Source organism: Sparus aurata, chromosome 9, assembly GCF_900880675.1.
Source record: "Sparus aurata chromosome 9, fSpaAur1.1, whole genome shotgun sequence".
Classification (NCBI taxonomy): domain Eukaryota; kingdom Metazoa; phylum Chordata; class Actinopteri; order Spariformes; family Sparidae; genus Sparus; species Sparus aurata.
This window is the reverse complement of record NC_044195.1, coordinates 19,237,894-19,253,963: the sequence shown is the minus strand read 5'-3', so window position 1 is coordinate 19,253,963 and position 16,070 is coordinate 19,237,894. Positions and strand designations below refer to the sequence as shown.

Below are 16,070 nucleotides of genomic sequence, written 5' to 3'. Positions count from 1 at the left end.
GTTTTTTTTTTTTTAAAGTACAAATTAACATGAAAATTCTCATGAATTCTTTTATCGGGTAACGATGAAACAGGTGCAAATTTGATGTGAACTCGGCCGTTGGTTTCCTTAATGACCTCTAGTCTATTATGCGCCGGCGAGTCTTCATAAAAGAGATGAGTTTGATAACCACAGCTTGACCCACGAGGGTTAAGAGCAATGCTTCAGAGCAGACAATAAGACCTCAGAGAGTTCAAAGGGATCCATCCCTCTGCCACCTGGTTTAACAGTGTTTTGAAGTGGGATCTTGTGTAGTATGTGCCGTCTATTTTGTTTCACAGAGGCAGGTCAGCAATCTCTTCCACACACACACACACACACACACACACACACACACACACACACACACACACACACACACACACACACACTGTCTCTATCTCTTTCCCCAGCCTGGAGGGGCCATGTTGCTCGGCAGAACCTCAAGCAAATAAAAAAGGAGCGGGAAGTGGCAGCTGTCCGCATTCAGTCAGGTAAAGACACTTTTGCATTTTTCTCCTCGAGTTCTTCGTATATTCAAGAGCAGACATCTGGAATGTCTCTTGTTGTCCCGTGTCTGGTGTAAACCTGCACCACTTTTACGTACGTTCTCAAAAGCAGAAAAAAAGGGTAAAGGCCTGAAAACCTCATGTCTTTGTGAAACACCTTTTTGATCTCAACGAGTGGCCTACGAAACAGTAATAATTAATTAATAATGCATAAAGAAAAAGCTTTTGAAAGTTTGGGCAGCATTTGGTCCCCATGTTTCAGAAGAACAGTGCATACTGAGATCCTTTTTTCCTTTCATCTCTTTCCCAGTAAAGGCAAGAGAGGGGCTTATCCCTTCTGTTTCCTCACGACTTCCTCTCTCAAATTCCTGGCCTATTACACAGCTCTCACATACCAGAAACAAGATGCCTTTTTATACTGTCAACCTTTTCATCTGAAATGTAAATTAATTCTTACTCAGTGTGCCTTGACGAAGATCAAAGTGGGCACATTAACCTTCCCGGGTCCACCCCCCCTCCCTCCTCCTCCTCCCCCCTCCTTGGAGCCTCTCACTGGAGGACAAGGGAGGGTGCCAAAAGGGGCAGGAGAGAGGAGGGCAGGGGGAGGAGATTTGGCATTGTTTCCCCCAGCTCTCCTAAGGGCTGCCCTCATCTGGCACATGGAGCATCTCAGTCGCCTGCACACCTTGTGTAAATGTCCTCCATTAAAGCCCCTTGTAAATAACGCTGCAGAATGGGTAAACATGGTTTTGGTGTGAGGAAAGCCTCTCTGTCGCCGCCGTCTTTCTCTTTAGAGGGATGTGTTTGTGTGTGGCCGCTGGGGTTCAGGGTGGGGGGAGAACCTGAACCTGACATAAGTGGGGCCTCAGCCCCCCGGCAGAGCACTCCAGCACATTCACATTGTGTGTTCTCCGCAGCTTATAGCCTTTGAGGTGGGCTGCATTTGCATTCTGAAAATAAACAGATGCCTTTCAAATGTATGAGCCTGGTGGCTCCTCAGATCTCAGCGGGGCCTGGGGGACATGCTCACCATCGATCAGATTAGACCATGCAAAATAGGAACCGCGGCTCAACAATGTACTTGAGCTTTCTTTTCCTGCGCATATAATTTTACAAGAAAAACACAAAGCCGGTTGATGGAGCAAGTCAGCGGGCTCCGTTTACCGTCCATCTGAGTGCAGTGTGTCTCAATAATCACATGATGTTTTTCCCACTGCTGCACTAAACTCCTCAGACGAGTACTAAACACATTTCACCTCCTCCGAGCAAACGCAGCATTTTTAATACTGTTTGAGTGCTCCAATAAGTTGTTGTAAATTGTGTTAATTGCTTCGATTACGTTCGATAACTGCCTCAGTGGACTTATGTGTATGTTGCTTAAATCATATCAGAGGGAGTAAAGTGAGAGCACATCTGACAGTCATATCCCTCGCAGCTTACAGGGGCCATCGGGTGCGGCGTGACCACGGACCCCAGAGGCACACATGTCACCCTGAGGCTGCAGGGAAGACCACCATGGAGGGGTGTACAGGGTGAGCTTTGACATCTCTCGTCCATCAGGGTCTATTCTCATTGAAGGGAAATTTTCCTGTGCTTTCTTTGATTGTTTCTTCTTACAGAGCAAACAATAGGCATCAGATACGACCTAAAACGAGACCGCTGTTAGATACAGCGGATGGAGCGAGAGGTCTCGCATACCTGTCACTCACATTAAGCCTTCTCTTGCCCTGTGATGTACTTGTTGTTTCAAGCAGAAGAGAAAGCTCCTCCCCAAGCACCACCTCTCTCAGCTTTTATAAATGTAATAAATATCTTTCCACCAAGATAGCACACTTGTCTGACCACAAATGGGGTTGGGCTCTGCGCTGGTCTCCAGATGTACGAGCCGAAGACTTTGTGTTTATTCAGCATATGGGCAGGCCGGTCATTAAGAAAGTATGTGCTAAGCAGCAGAGCAGCCACCGAGCAAACAGCAGCACACGTGGTGTCGATGGCGGGTTTCTGGGGCTGCGTTTAGCTTCCTCTCCGCACCACAACTCACATATCATCGGTTATTACAAATTACATGCTGATATGTGTTTAAGAGGAGACGTATTCCTGGATGATTAGGGGTGTTAGGAGATTTTGTACAGTAGCTCTAAAAAAGAGCGCAAGAAAATCACGGTGATAACAAATACTTGTGTGTATCAATGAAATCTCAAATCTTGGGTGACTTTTGGTCAACGCTGTGCGTTTCTCTCCAGACTTGAGCTCCAAAAATACTAGATTTACACATCAGAAAATGTTATGCTTGTTGTATACTCCAACCGAGCGCAGCCTCATCTGGGATTTTTCTCTCCGTGTTTACAATCATATTCCTTGGTGAGAAAAACTTCAAACCTCCACTTAACAATTCTGTTTAATCAGTGTTGGAAACTCTCCATATAGATTTATTTTGACATGATTTGGCCCATTTTCATCCTGTAAGATCTATGTTCTCACCTACATGCTGTTCTTTTCCCTTTTGATATCCCTCCTCTCTCCGCCACGCATGAATTCTGTGTTTGCATCCAAACAGCGAGAGCCTCCAGTTGCATCACCGAGTCCAAACTGGATGAGATTTTTGTTTTTCTAGATTCAAAGCATGACTGCAACTGGCATGCAGCACTGTGTTTGCAGATGTTGTTTCTTTTCTCTTTGTTTTTTTGAATAATGCAACAGAACATACTGACATGTCTCCGTCTTGCTCTCTGCAAATTGCATAATCATAAACCAGAAGACAAATCTTCCTCATCTTTGTATTAACATGTAATTATCTAAACAATATGTGTTCATTTTCAGTTGAAAATGCTTCTTCCTTTCACAGGTCTAACAGCACGAAGAGCGAAGAGGCACATGCAGATCACATACAAAGAGGAAACGTAAGTAGCAGAATATCAATGAGCATTTTTCTTATGCCTGACTTTAGCCGTGTATGTAAAAAAAACGCTGCTCCTCTACAAAGCAGCTTTAACCCAGATTATTCTTTGGGAATTTTTTGAGTCCTTGAGACAAAAGAGTTCTCTTGCTCCAACCACCATCTCAGCGGAGAAGACAGGGTGGTACGGGAACGAGAGAATCAAAAGGCTGGAAATTCACGGCTGAGAATAAATGCTCGCTCTTCCCCGAGGTGATTTGTCTTTGCGCTCCTCTTTCTACAGATGTTAGACCCCTTTTTTAGTAAAGACCTGAGGTTCTTTGGTAGCACTTTGATATCCTGCTCGGATTCAATATGTGAAATAGAAGAGCCACTCCGTGACTTGGAGCACATCACAGTCTTTGAAGTCTGATCCAATTTTTGCTGCTCACCATTTGATGTTGAAAGGATGAAATGAGGAAAATGTACAGTTTTTGCCAGTAACTCTGCTGAGCATATGTAAGATTAAAAAAGCAAAATCCTTTGGAGGATGTACTTAGAAATGTTAAGCAGATTAATACTTTCCTATAGCTCTTTTATTCAAAGATAAAATTAAATATGAGAGGAAGTCTGTATGAGCTGTTTTTTTGCCCTCACAATTAAGTCAGTGTGGTGCTGTTTGCTAGGAGGTAGGGCTAGTAAAGGGGGATATGCAATTGCATTAGCATTTGATTAACATTGCAAAGCACATTAATGGGTTTGAGTTATATGAGTGCCAAATTGTAAATTGTAAATAAATGAATACAGCATCTACATGACTAAATTGAAAAAAAAAAATCTGCTGCTTTCATTGATATTGCTCTTCTCTTCTGGGTGTGTTTTTTTTACGCCTCCTCTTTCAAGGTTGGCCTCGACAGCCGAGACAGACAAGTGAAAGACATCAAGAGAGACAAAGGCAGAGCAGAAGACAGTGTAACGAAGCCTTGCAGGGAGACAGCTAGGCTGCGAGACATGCAGTGTAAACAAGGTAAGCCTGAGCACAGAGCTGGCGGGTGCAGGTAATTACACAAAGAGACAGCAGAAATCCTGCTTTAATGGATAAAGTGCCATTTTTAATACGGGGCCCCTTTCAACCTTTCATCCCAGCCAATCCTCTGCTGCCATTCTCTGTTGACAGCAAAAAGAGAGAAGCATTATGGGTGATCATTTCTGCGGTATTTTAATAACCCGGGTCAGCTCATCATAAACGTCTCATGGCAAGCGGGGGGGCTTTCGAAGTGGCGCGAGCACTTCAAAGCGCTCATTCTCCCGCATGGCGAGCCCTTCACTAAGGATCTCATCAATGACTCTAATAGACCTGCACAGTAACGGTGACAAGAAAATACACAAACCCCTGATTTGTTGAACATATGTTTGGTTTGCTTTTTGCCCCAGGCGATGAATTACATTAATTCCTGCTGCCTGGAAGGCTGAGTGGGTGGCTGCGCAGGAGGCCTCCGATTACAGCCGTCACCACTGGGGTAGCCTGGGTAATGGGTGCCCGGCCCTTCATTAATGTTATTAGAGGGGTATGAGGTAAGAGACGGAGGTGAAATAGCATTTAGCAGCGCGGCTGAGAGATTACGGGGATTAGACATGATAATGTAACACAGACAGGGCTCTCTAGCGGGCCCGGGATTAGTGTCAGCACGCCACAGCAGGTCTGGGTTAGATAGCGGCTAATTCGGTAATGCTGCGTACAGGTGACCCCCGCTCCCAGGCATCACGGCTGCTGAAGGGAGGCAGTGTTTGATGAATTTATAATGTCAGAGTGATTACGGAGGGAAACTGTGCTGTTAAAGCCAGTATGAGGGCATTTTGCTCAAAGGTTTTGTCCTGCGTCACCAGAGTCATTTACTAACACAGAGTTTTGAAAAAACAACTGAATTCACTTTTTTATTTTTTTTGTTTTGTTTGTTTGAAGTTTGAAACCCAAGATGAAGACGTAGGATGTTTAGTTTCATATGTAATATCATATTCCTTTACGCTTAGCTTCCCTTTCACTTTACATATGCAGTATATAGATGTTTGCTTAGCTATACAACCTTAAAATAAAGCTTTGAAACCATTAAGTGTAGCACAGTGCACTATTTTGTGCTGTATTACCTAATGCACTAATCACCAATCTTTTTGTCTCGTGCCCCCTTTGTCAAAACTATGGTCTCAGTATGGCATGAATTGCTCAATTGTTTAATTTGAGCGCTTTTTAAAAGCACATAGAAGACAAAGTGTTTGTTTTTTAAACAAAAAAAGCTAAAATATGAAAGAAAAAAGTTAGAAGATGAATTTATCGTTATTCTCTTTTATCCCTAAGAGCATAACTAGTACAAAATCTCCATCATAAGGTGCTTTCAGTCTGGACTTGAGGAGAATTAAAACCTTTTTCCAATAGAAAACAATTTAGGTTTTAGAAGATTTTTTTAGAAATTAGTGTCTGTGTGTTTTTTTAGAAGAAATAATGTTGAGCCTGTAGAATGAAGAAAAAAACTCGATTTCTGAAAATATTTTATTTCCCCAAGAAATTTGAAGTTGCACTTTAGCAAATTGTTTCTCTTTTCCTAACAATGTAAAACTACAACAACTCAAGACAAACTACAAACGTACTTAAAGAAGGAGACCCTGTTTGCGACCCTTTGGGGCGTCTCCACCCCAAGGTTGGGAACCACTGACTTAGTGGAACATATTCTTTTATAATGAATGTCATTAGTATCATTTATTGCACTTTGTCAGACTCTCTCTTTCACTTCTACTTGATATTATTAGGTAAATTGAAGAGTCTCTACACTTGACTAAATTCGCCTGGAGCCAACGTTTCATGTCTGACACTTCTCTTATATTCTATTTAAATATCCTGACAAAATAAAGAAAAGTCCTCTTCCTCTTCCGCCATGGGCTTTACGAGCTCTTTACTTATTTTTTTGCAGAGCGCACACAGATTTTCAGGTATTCATCATCGCCCCTTCTCCTGCCTCGTTTATGTTCCAAGGTCTGCTTGTGGCTCCGGCTTCTTTCAGGAAACCCCATTTGAATATGTTGAGGGAGGCCGCGGTGGCTCAGGCACCCAGGGCACACTTTGATCCCTGCAGATCTGAGGGCCCTTTTTTTTCATCCCGAGGTTGAGCGAGTCATGGAAGCCTTGCCCTGCCAGATGTTTGGAGACCAGGCTCCTTCCTGTGTCTCATCCTGCTGTCGCCTCTGGTGATCGCGTCGGCTCACTCGGGCTGGAACTCGACCTGGAGTGTTTCAGGACACCAGTGGAGAAAAACAGAAAATTAGCCATGGAAATCGAATTACCCCACCCCTCCAGACACTCGCACACACTCCACACCCTGCTCCCATTAATGCCAAAACACCGGGGCATGACCTGGAACCTCTCAATGTGTTTGACGGACGCTAGGGTCTTTTCTAAGTGATTTGACAAAGCCTAGCGTTGCAAGTGACGTCCCCAGCAAGGCTTTTTTCTTTTATGTGTGAAACAAAGCAGGCAAGGCAGTGAGATGATTCGGATAGATGTCTGTTTCGCTCAATATCTGACACCAGGCTATGCAGCTTTTCTCACTCTTTAGCAAAATACCCGCAGTGTTGCATTTTATGGTGGAAAGAGAGCATTAAAGCACTTTGTACTCCAGGCGCTGTCTGCAGCACAAACCTTTGACTTCCCATGTTTTTGTCAGTGAAAAAGTTATACACATACGCGGCGCAGGCTTGAGCTGCACGCTCAAGACGATGCCACCTCTCATCACCTGTCTCCCGAGCCTGAATATTAATACAACATGTTTGGAAATGAGTCAAAGAGGCGCTTGCAGAAAGAAAGCCTTTGCTAGCAAGCAGCAGATATGATCAGAGTGCTGCTTATGCTCCTCAGCGTGGTAAACAGGATGGTGCTGAGGATCAGTCAGAGCTGACTTTATGGTTTATGAAAGCTGAGCTACTTATGTTAACAGGCTTTTTGAAGATTATAGTTGTGGTAAACATACATGTCAAGAGAGAGACAGTGATAAAATGGAGCCACAACACAGAGACCAATTACCTCTGTGCCTCGCGTGATAGTTAACCTGGTCGTTTGAAGGGATGAGGGGAGAGAAAAATGAAAAGGTTTTTGCGAGGAATATTTTGAGTCCATGTTGACGTATTGCTTATAGTTACATCCCCGCAGTGCATAACAGGGTAAAGTCAATATGAATTGATTTTGTTTGTCGCCCTGAGCTCTCTGAGCGCTTTATAGCTGCAGCTGGGAGAGCTCGTCGGAAATGTGCACGTTGTTTTTTTTAAGCCACGCTGAGGTCAAACCCACACTCACCAGTACATCTCACTTTCCTCTCTTCCTCGCTCCCTCCCCTCAGCACTTAAGCGTCTTCCCACATGTCCTCCCACAAGGTTTGCAGCCACCAGGTGCTGCTTCGCACAACCCACCACCACCACCACCACCACCTCCAGCAAAGCAGCAGCAGCATCACCGTATCAACATGCATCTGCCAGACAAATGATCCACCCTCTCCGTGTTCTCTAGACAAATACGCTCCCACCCTCTCGCTGTCTCTCAGCCCTTTTGATTGATCTGTCTGTCTCCGCATATCGCAGCGTCTCAACCGGATGCCTTCAGTTTTAGGCAAATTACAGGCTCGACGTAGCGGCAGCAGAGATTTGGAAGGGATAGGAAAGACTCAACTTAACGGAAGGAGTTGCCTCTGTCTGACGCTACCTACGTAATCCTCTTAATGTCAGTGGGAGTAGTTAACAGGATGTACTTCCAAACTACTCATCATCACAATTCCAACAGAATAATCTCCTCAGACGTAAAATCAAGGTGAAAAAATGATGCTCCAAGTTCTCTGTAATTTCACATGAAGATTGACTCATTTGATGTAGTTGAGCAAAGTTTTTTTCTCCTTCGTTTGTCATTGTTGTGGGCAAAGTGCAGTTTTGTACAAATAAGGGAGGCATTATTATTAGGAATCCCATTGATCAGGAGAGAAAAGGCTTAATGCCATCGATTTGCATATTTTATCTATTTTTGCCCTGGTTTTCTTGTGATTCACTTCTCCCTCCTCACTTCTTACTTTTTTTACTCATCCTGCGAGGTCACAGCTTCAACTTAAATGCATTATGCCTCCGACAAATGATTGACTTCCACAAAGTTCCGACACTTTTTTTTTCTTCCCCTTCGCACAAACATTTCTTTTGGAGTCAAAGTTCCAAAATCTGCTGTCAGGGGAAATGATTGATTTCAGTGTGAAAAATTGGTTGTAAGTAACAACATCCCCTGCTCGCATTAGTGAAAACAGATGCAGGACAACTACTCTTTTCTCAACATTATCTGCAGGACTCGAACAGTTTGTCTTATAATCCGAAGCACATGAGTGTTGCTATTTAAGTATGATGTCCAAAATGACGAGAGCGGTGATAAATCTCAGAGGAGAAGTTCTGGAAATCCTCTTCAGATATCTGTTTGGAGTCTTTGTTTGAGGGATAATGCCGCCGTTGGTTTTTGTATGCATGTGTCTGAGTTTATGTACCGTGCATGTGTGTGTGTGTGTGTGAGAGAGAGAGAGAGAGAGAGAGAGAGAGGAGGCGGTTGTGAGGTAAAGAGAGGGGTCTGGGTTGCACATGCCTCATTTAGACATCAAAGGCCCCTACTGATGATTTTTCCTTATAATCCATGCCTTTTGGTGCCTCCACTCCCTCCATCTGAATAAACAAAGCCCAAGTGGTTCTCTGTGGTCTGGGAGAAGTCAGGTGATTGCGGCACGTGATTTTTTGGAAGTAAATCGATACATCTCTAATTTATTCCACTAAAAATCCCTTTTAGCAGCTCTTTTATGTTGTTTCTGAGAAGCATTCTGATTTTTCCAGGGATTTCAAAGTGGTATTTAGAGATGTAATACAAGTCATCTGCTGCTCTTTGAAAAATAAAAGAAACGCCAATCTCAAAAAAAGAATTGCAGGCCCCTTTTTATCTCAAGAAGCAAACATGTACAATATGTAAGTCTTCACACCGAGACGAGCAAACTCTGCTTGGCTTTCTTTTGATACAGAGAAATCAATATTGTATGAACCGCGCTGCCTCTGTATTCCCAGTAGACCATTATTCCTACCCACCCCAAACAGCACACATTACCCGCGATCATTTAGCAAACCCCTGGTGTGAGCCACTGTCTGACCCTTTCCCAGCTCTGACTGCCCATGTCCAAACCGCACTCTCCCATGCCAGAAGCCAGTTTGGCAGCCCCTTCCTTGCCTGTAATATATCTGCAGGAGCAGCATTCCTCTGGGGCTGGCCTGGATCAAATGGCAGTGATTTCCCAAACAGAGGCACAGAGATGGGAGGCCTGACCCATCCTCTGATCTGCTACACGCTCTAATCGCTGCAGGTCAGAATGGATAAATGGTGGTGCTGAAACCCCCGTGTGTCCTGGTTTGGGCTTCAGGTCTGCAGCTGAGCAGTATGAGGGAAAATGTCTAATTGAGACCTCAACCAAATTTGGCAAGTGCGATTTAAAATGCAATTATTTTCTACAATCTAAAATACAGGCCTTAATACGTGGTCCACATTTTATCAAACGACAGCTGATTGTACTCACCACAATCCCAGATTTATCCTGGTATTTGTTAAATCTGGTTCCTATGGAGGCGTAGGAATCGTGTAAGATCACTTTTGGAAGCAGAAACTTAAATTCAAAGGCACCAGCCAGTCAGAGAAAAGTCATCTCAGAGTCGACGGTCTCTGTGACGCGGGAGCTAATGTTTTTCTTTGAGCTTAATGCTAACATGCTATCTTTGTTGAGCATGTTAGCATGCTAGCTGAAGGTAATGTTGTAAACCTGATAATGTCATAGGAGCAAAGTCAGAGAACCAATTAAGCAATTTTGATTCATCATCCGATCATGAATGTCTCCATGAAGTTTCATCGCAATCTATCCAATTGTTCAAGATTCAAAATCAATTTATTTTTCATTATACAACCAGGATTGTACAACAAAATGATAGCTGTAGTCTCTTTATGCTCTTCATAAAAACAAAATTATATAAATGGATAATTAAATGATAAATTATAAAAATAATTGAAGTTTCTCACAGTCTGAGGAAAGAAGCTGCTACGAAGTCAGGTGGTACCGAAGCGAATACTCAGGTATTGCTTGGCAGGCAGCAGCAGGGTGTTGAGATAATTCAGTACGTAACAAAGTGGTGTACCTACAGACAGAAAATAAATTATATGGAGTGATGGTTCGTCTTCCACAAAATTATTCTTGACCAGTGCTTAGACACAGAATATTATTTCTGGCAACAATCAAGACTTCTCTTTCCCAGAAATATGTTAATTGTCTGCAGCTGAGTAAATTTACCTCTCACAGTTGATGTTATTGCCATTGAAATCAACAGATGCCAGTTTTAAGAGACAGTCAGGATTCAGGTTGCAGCACCAGTTGTAATCTCAACATTAAAACTGAATCGTTCACCCCTACAAAATCAGCTTTTTGCTGCATTCGAAGGTCTGAAGCACTCAGATACTATCAATGCAGTTAAGAGTCAGTGTGTAGTTTTTTTCTGGATTTGTGTAGTGGCTATTTTGTATTGTTTTTTAGATAAAACAAAGACATACATAAAGTCAATGCAGTCTGTTTTACAATGTGATTGCATTTTGAGACTTCGTTTCAAGGACGTGAGGATTTATTATTTGTGATTGAGTTCTTTGATGCAGTTTCAGGGGAATAAAACATTTGTTTATCAAATCCATTTCTGCATCATTAGCACAACAATGTCCTACATACAGACATTGTTTTACTAAACAGTAAGGTGCAAACATTTCTCTTTGTGCTGGTTTATTTTCTTTTCACAACATGCCAGGAAGATGCGGTAGATCTAAGCAGCAACTTTGCACAATTCAATCACAGTGTTAATATTTAAACCGAAGAGCTTTTGCTGCGGCCAAACTGAGCTACTTGATTAGAAGAGATACATACAGCTGTTTTGGTTTTTTCTCAGCTATTTTCCTCAGTGCATGAGATCTATCCAAATATCCAAATATGAGGGTGACAAGGATTCACACAGTGTTAACACCTCTGAGGCATGGATAGATAACATTCACGGTAAAAGTTCACTAATATCTCAGACCTGAGAGGAACTTTCTGGGCATTTACAAAGTGTGACTTTAGTAAACCTGTGCTGGTTTGAATAACATCAAGAAAGCCGAGGAAAGATTGGGGGGGGGGGGGGGGGCTGGTAGGTGAGAGTTGGCGGGGGGAGCTTGCTCTTTGATGTATAGGATTGAGATGTGATGAGGTCTGTTCAAAGTGAGTACAAAGTAGTGTTAAGATGGAAAAAGCAAATGCAGCTTTAGTCAAGGTAGAGCAGCCGAGGTAGCGAGAGATGATGAAGAAATGTCCTGTCTCCCCCGAAAACGTAGGCAAAGAAGATGAAACGTTATCTGACATTAAATATAGATGCCTCCTTGTAAAGGTGTCTTGGCTTTAAAACACACTTTTGTAACCTATAAATTTTGAAACCCAGCCCGCGCTGTAGTAGAAGAATGTCAAAAAGCCGTCATGATCGTCTTTTGTTTGAATAATAAGTCATTATTCTTTAGTAAGTCGTCAATAACATTTAACTTTCTGCGGTGCAATGAATAATTCTCTGGGAATCTGAATGTGTAAAATTACTTCTTTTTCTGTTTTATAGATTAGTGATGGCTCACATTTGTGTCAGTGATTTCAGTACGAAGTAGGAGGGTTAACATCGACATCTAGACTCCTTGATCTGCTGAGTCAGTGTCGGATTTTAAAGGGTCAATTAATCCAAATCACCATAAATTAAATTCTATACTCTTCCATTGTACTGGGGTAGCAGCACAATTCTCAGTCACATATCCCTTTTCCATCAAAACTGAACCGACTGTATCCCAGTATGCAGAACTAATTTGGAACCACCATGAAGCACTTCAAGCAAAAATGAACTGGCTTGTAACCTGAAAAGTATTTTCCAGGCTGGAACCAAGAAAAAAAATTTCATTTTTTTTTCTTGACCTGAAATGCAAACGTAGTGGGTGCATCATATCGTTCTGGCTTGTGCAACTTTCTCCGTTGTTAACACATCCAGGCTGGGCTAGTTAGCTAGGCAGTGCAAGGTTCAAATAATCCTGAGTGGAACAAGTTCAAGAACCAGCGCCAGGGGTTAATTGTCAAATCTCAACAATTGATTACTTAACTACTGCATCTAACTGCTCTAATACAAAATGTGAAAAATATAGTTTTTTTTTATTGAGGTGAACTGATCCTTTAAAGGAATACTTTTGGGAATGACTCTTACTTGCTTTTTTGCCAGCAGTTAGATGAAAAGATTGATATGAACCTACAACAGACAGTCAGTTAGCTTAGCTTAGCATAAAGACTAGAAAAACAGCCTGGTTTTTGCCAAAGGTAACAAAAGCAGCTCTCTAAAGCTCACTAGCTCACATTAATATTTTGAACCTCATTCATTTGTTTAATCACACTAAAAACGTATGTGTAAAATGTCAAGTTGTAGTTGTAGTAAATTCATTTTTAAGCTTTTAACCATGTTTCCAGTCTTAATTGCTAAGCTAAGCTAACTGGCTGCTGGCTATATGCAAATTACAGATATGAGATTGCTGTCAATCATCTCATATAACTCTGAATAAACTTATTTCCCAAAATATCCAACTGTTGTATTTTGGATTCTTTTACATTATATCTCTGCAGTGGAACAACTTCAACTTACTGGCTTATTTTAGCTGCAATATGTTAAGAACCTGCTACTTGATCCTGATCTTATTTAGGCCCACTCAATATGAGTAAGTTCTGCGATGTACGATAACATTGATCAATACTGTGATAGCGATATGATAAAAACAAAAACAATACCGAAGTGCCTGAAGTAGCTTTTCTCTCCTCCCTCAGACATCATGTTACTGTAGCTAACCTCACAACCACCACCAAATAGACGCCACTTAAAGCGAGGGGAGCTGATGGTTTGGTGGGGTTTCTTCTTCTTGCTCTTGCTGAGTGTGAGTGCATGGCAGTTGTAAATAAAAAGATTTTTGTAATTCCTCCAATCTCAGGCCCTCTTTTTGCAACATCTGTACTACACATGTTTGTATCACAATGGCAATGAAAATACTATTTATCACTCAGCACTAATTCTGTTGGCAAATAATTCGTCCCAAACCAAAAATATTCTTATTCGAGGTTCTAATGTTCCTCGTCTACTCCAGAAAACTGTCTTCAGCAGAAAAACAGCACTTTGTGAAAGACTCTAAACACCCGTACACCCGTTACACAAGATAACGCTGATCTCCTCACTGACACAAATGTTTGATGCATTACAACATTATACTTTTCCTTCTCCAAAACTAAATGTATTAAATTGTCTAACCTGTTATTAGGTTATATTAAAATACAGATCCATGCAATGAATATGATTTCTAGCACTTTCTTGGTGTCATCAAGTGTCGCCACTGTCTATTTTTTATCAGGACCGTTAGCAAGCGATAGTAGCAACTCTTTTTTTTATTCATCTCAGTAGGTGGTTGTTTTTCTGTCTTAGGAATGCGCTTAAACGAGGTGCATGATTTGTCAAGATGGTCACAGCTGTCATGCCTACATTGTAACTGGCACTGCGTCAGTTTTCACTCAATCTGCGCCTCAGTGTGAACACGCTCAAGAATCACTTCACTCGTTATGTGGTCACGGGAAAGTGAGAGTGTATCCACTGCAGCACGCCACAGTCTCCCCTCTACCTCATCCACTGCAGCTATTCAGTAAATTGAACTGCGGTCTGCTGCACCTGTGAGCACAGATATAATTAGACGTGGTTCACGCGTCTGTATTCTTGCAATGTTAAGCTGATATTGAGTCAGCTCATCAATGAAATTACATAATCTTTAACCTAAACCGGAAAACATTTGAGATGTTTCTGCCACTTTGTCACACGAGGGTGCAGATTTACCAAAGTGGAGGGCAGAATCTGTTTTGCGGCTGCTGTCATCACCGCTGATGTCGTGCTGGTGTGCTTGTTGTTGTTGTTTTGCTCGGTTGGATCACTGCCCTCGTTTTTCCTCTGTTGCAGGTCCAGTGATGAAGCTGCAGCAGAGAACTCCTCGCCGGCGGGGCCAGCAGCCCAAGCTGCTCAACAGCCCTGAAGACAGCCTGTACTACAACCAGCTAAATGTGAGTTCAAAGTGCCGATAAAGGCCTTTGTCTGACTTTGGTTCCACATGATAATACAATTAAACCTACCTGTGCCAGACCCTGGAGCCCCACCCCCACGCTTCTCTGCCTCTTGTCTTGAACATGTGCTTATGCTCTTTATCTGTTGCTTTCATGTCAGGATGTCTGCCTTCACGGTGAATAATTGATGTGGTTTATCAAAGCTGAGCAAGATGCATGCTTCATCAGACTCACTTGAGCCCTTTGATCAGAAAAAATTATGCTGTGACTTCTGATATTATCAGCATCTGCTCGCATTCAACACAAAATCACTTTGAATTAAAAATTAATGACTCTCTGCTCATCTTTTGACTGTGTGCTCTTGGCCCTTTCCTCAGAGAACTCTGGATTACCAGGGGAGCAAGAGGAAGCCGAGAAAACTTGGGTAAATAACTGCTTTCCTACTTACAGCAACTCTAAACAGAACAGGCCCTTTGTGGAATAGGAGAATCCAGAAATGGAGTTGTTTTCTTATAATGTAAATGGAGAGCCGAAAATAACAGGCTTTTTATGAGCGGTCGCTGTGCGTCATTAGAGGGGGGGTGTTACATATTATGGCTTTGTCAGCATGCTGTTTTTAATTGTTGAAGGTCTAACTTGTATTTGTCCTATAAATGACGTCCTGATTCAGATCTGTGTGCTTAAGAAAACGCCTCATCGCCGCAGCTGCAAATATTGCTTTTACTCTACATCAAGACTTCTGAATCCCAGTTACTTTTTTCTTTCCCTTCTCTCAGTCAAATCAAAGTGCTGGATGGAGAAGATGAGTACTACAAATTACTGTCAACTGTGGAGTCAATCCCCGAGGAAGAGTACTCGACTGCCCCCCCCTCCCACCCTTTCTAGCGGGCCCACTCGTCAGTCAGAGCTGAGCCTTACAACCATGTCAACCGGTAAGACAGACGCACCAGACATGCAGACAGACACTCCAAAGAGCATCCTCAGTGTTGGATGTGCTGCGGTATGTGGAGCAAGTAGCAGCAGTGCAGAATAAGCGACCTGCGCAGTGGTCGGAAAGTATGTTCAGGAAACGACCTACTCCTCGGCGATATTACAACAACTGCTTTCTATAAGCAACGTATTTATTTTGTGAGATAAGCCACCACATTTATTTGCATTTTTTCACAATGCTTGATTATAGGTAGAGATGTAACATTTAGCAGGAAGACGGACTCTAGACATCTTCCTAGCTTATGTACTGCCCATCACTTGCTGCTGCTGTGCCTCTCAATGCATCACAATGTGTGATAATATTGTGTTTCTGCACCACAATGACTTATTTGGCTGCATTACAGTAAAGTGATGTAATTTCCTGAACTTACCAGACTGTTCTTCTTGTTCTCATTCTTGCCTTTACCCACTTAGTCACTATATCCACATCACTGATGAGTATTTATCCAAAGATGTGTA

General features: G+C 42.4%; 1 protein-coding gene across 2 annotated transcripts in view; it reads left to right on the top strand.

The window, feature by feature from the left end:
• myo3b (myosin IIIB) overlaps nucleotides 1-16,070 on the top strand; it is a 77,562-nt gene that overhangs the window by 53,735 nt on the left and 7,757 nt on the right. For both annotated transcript variants that reach the window (XM_030429236.1, XM_030429235.1), the window contains 7 exons: nucleotides 432-512; nucleotides 1,963-2,059; nucleotides 3,373-3,427; nucleotides 4,306-4,429; nucleotides 14,521-14,621; nucleotides 14,999-15,045; nucleotides 15,398-15,553. In XM_030429236.1, the coding sequence (XP_030285096.1) occupies nucleotides 432-512; nucleotides 1,963-2,059; nucleotides 3,373-3,427; nucleotides 4,306-4,429; nucleotides 14,521-14,621; nucleotides 14,999-15,045; nucleotides 15,398-15,506 (614 nt within the window). In that variant the 3' untranslated portion in view covers nucleotides 15,507-15,553. The remainder of the gene's footprint in view (nucleotides 1-431; nucleotides 513-1,962; nucleotides 2,060-3,372; nucleotides 3,428-4,305; nucleotides 4,430-14,520; nucleotides 14,622-14,998; nucleotides 15,046-15,397; nucleotides 15,554-16,070) is intronic.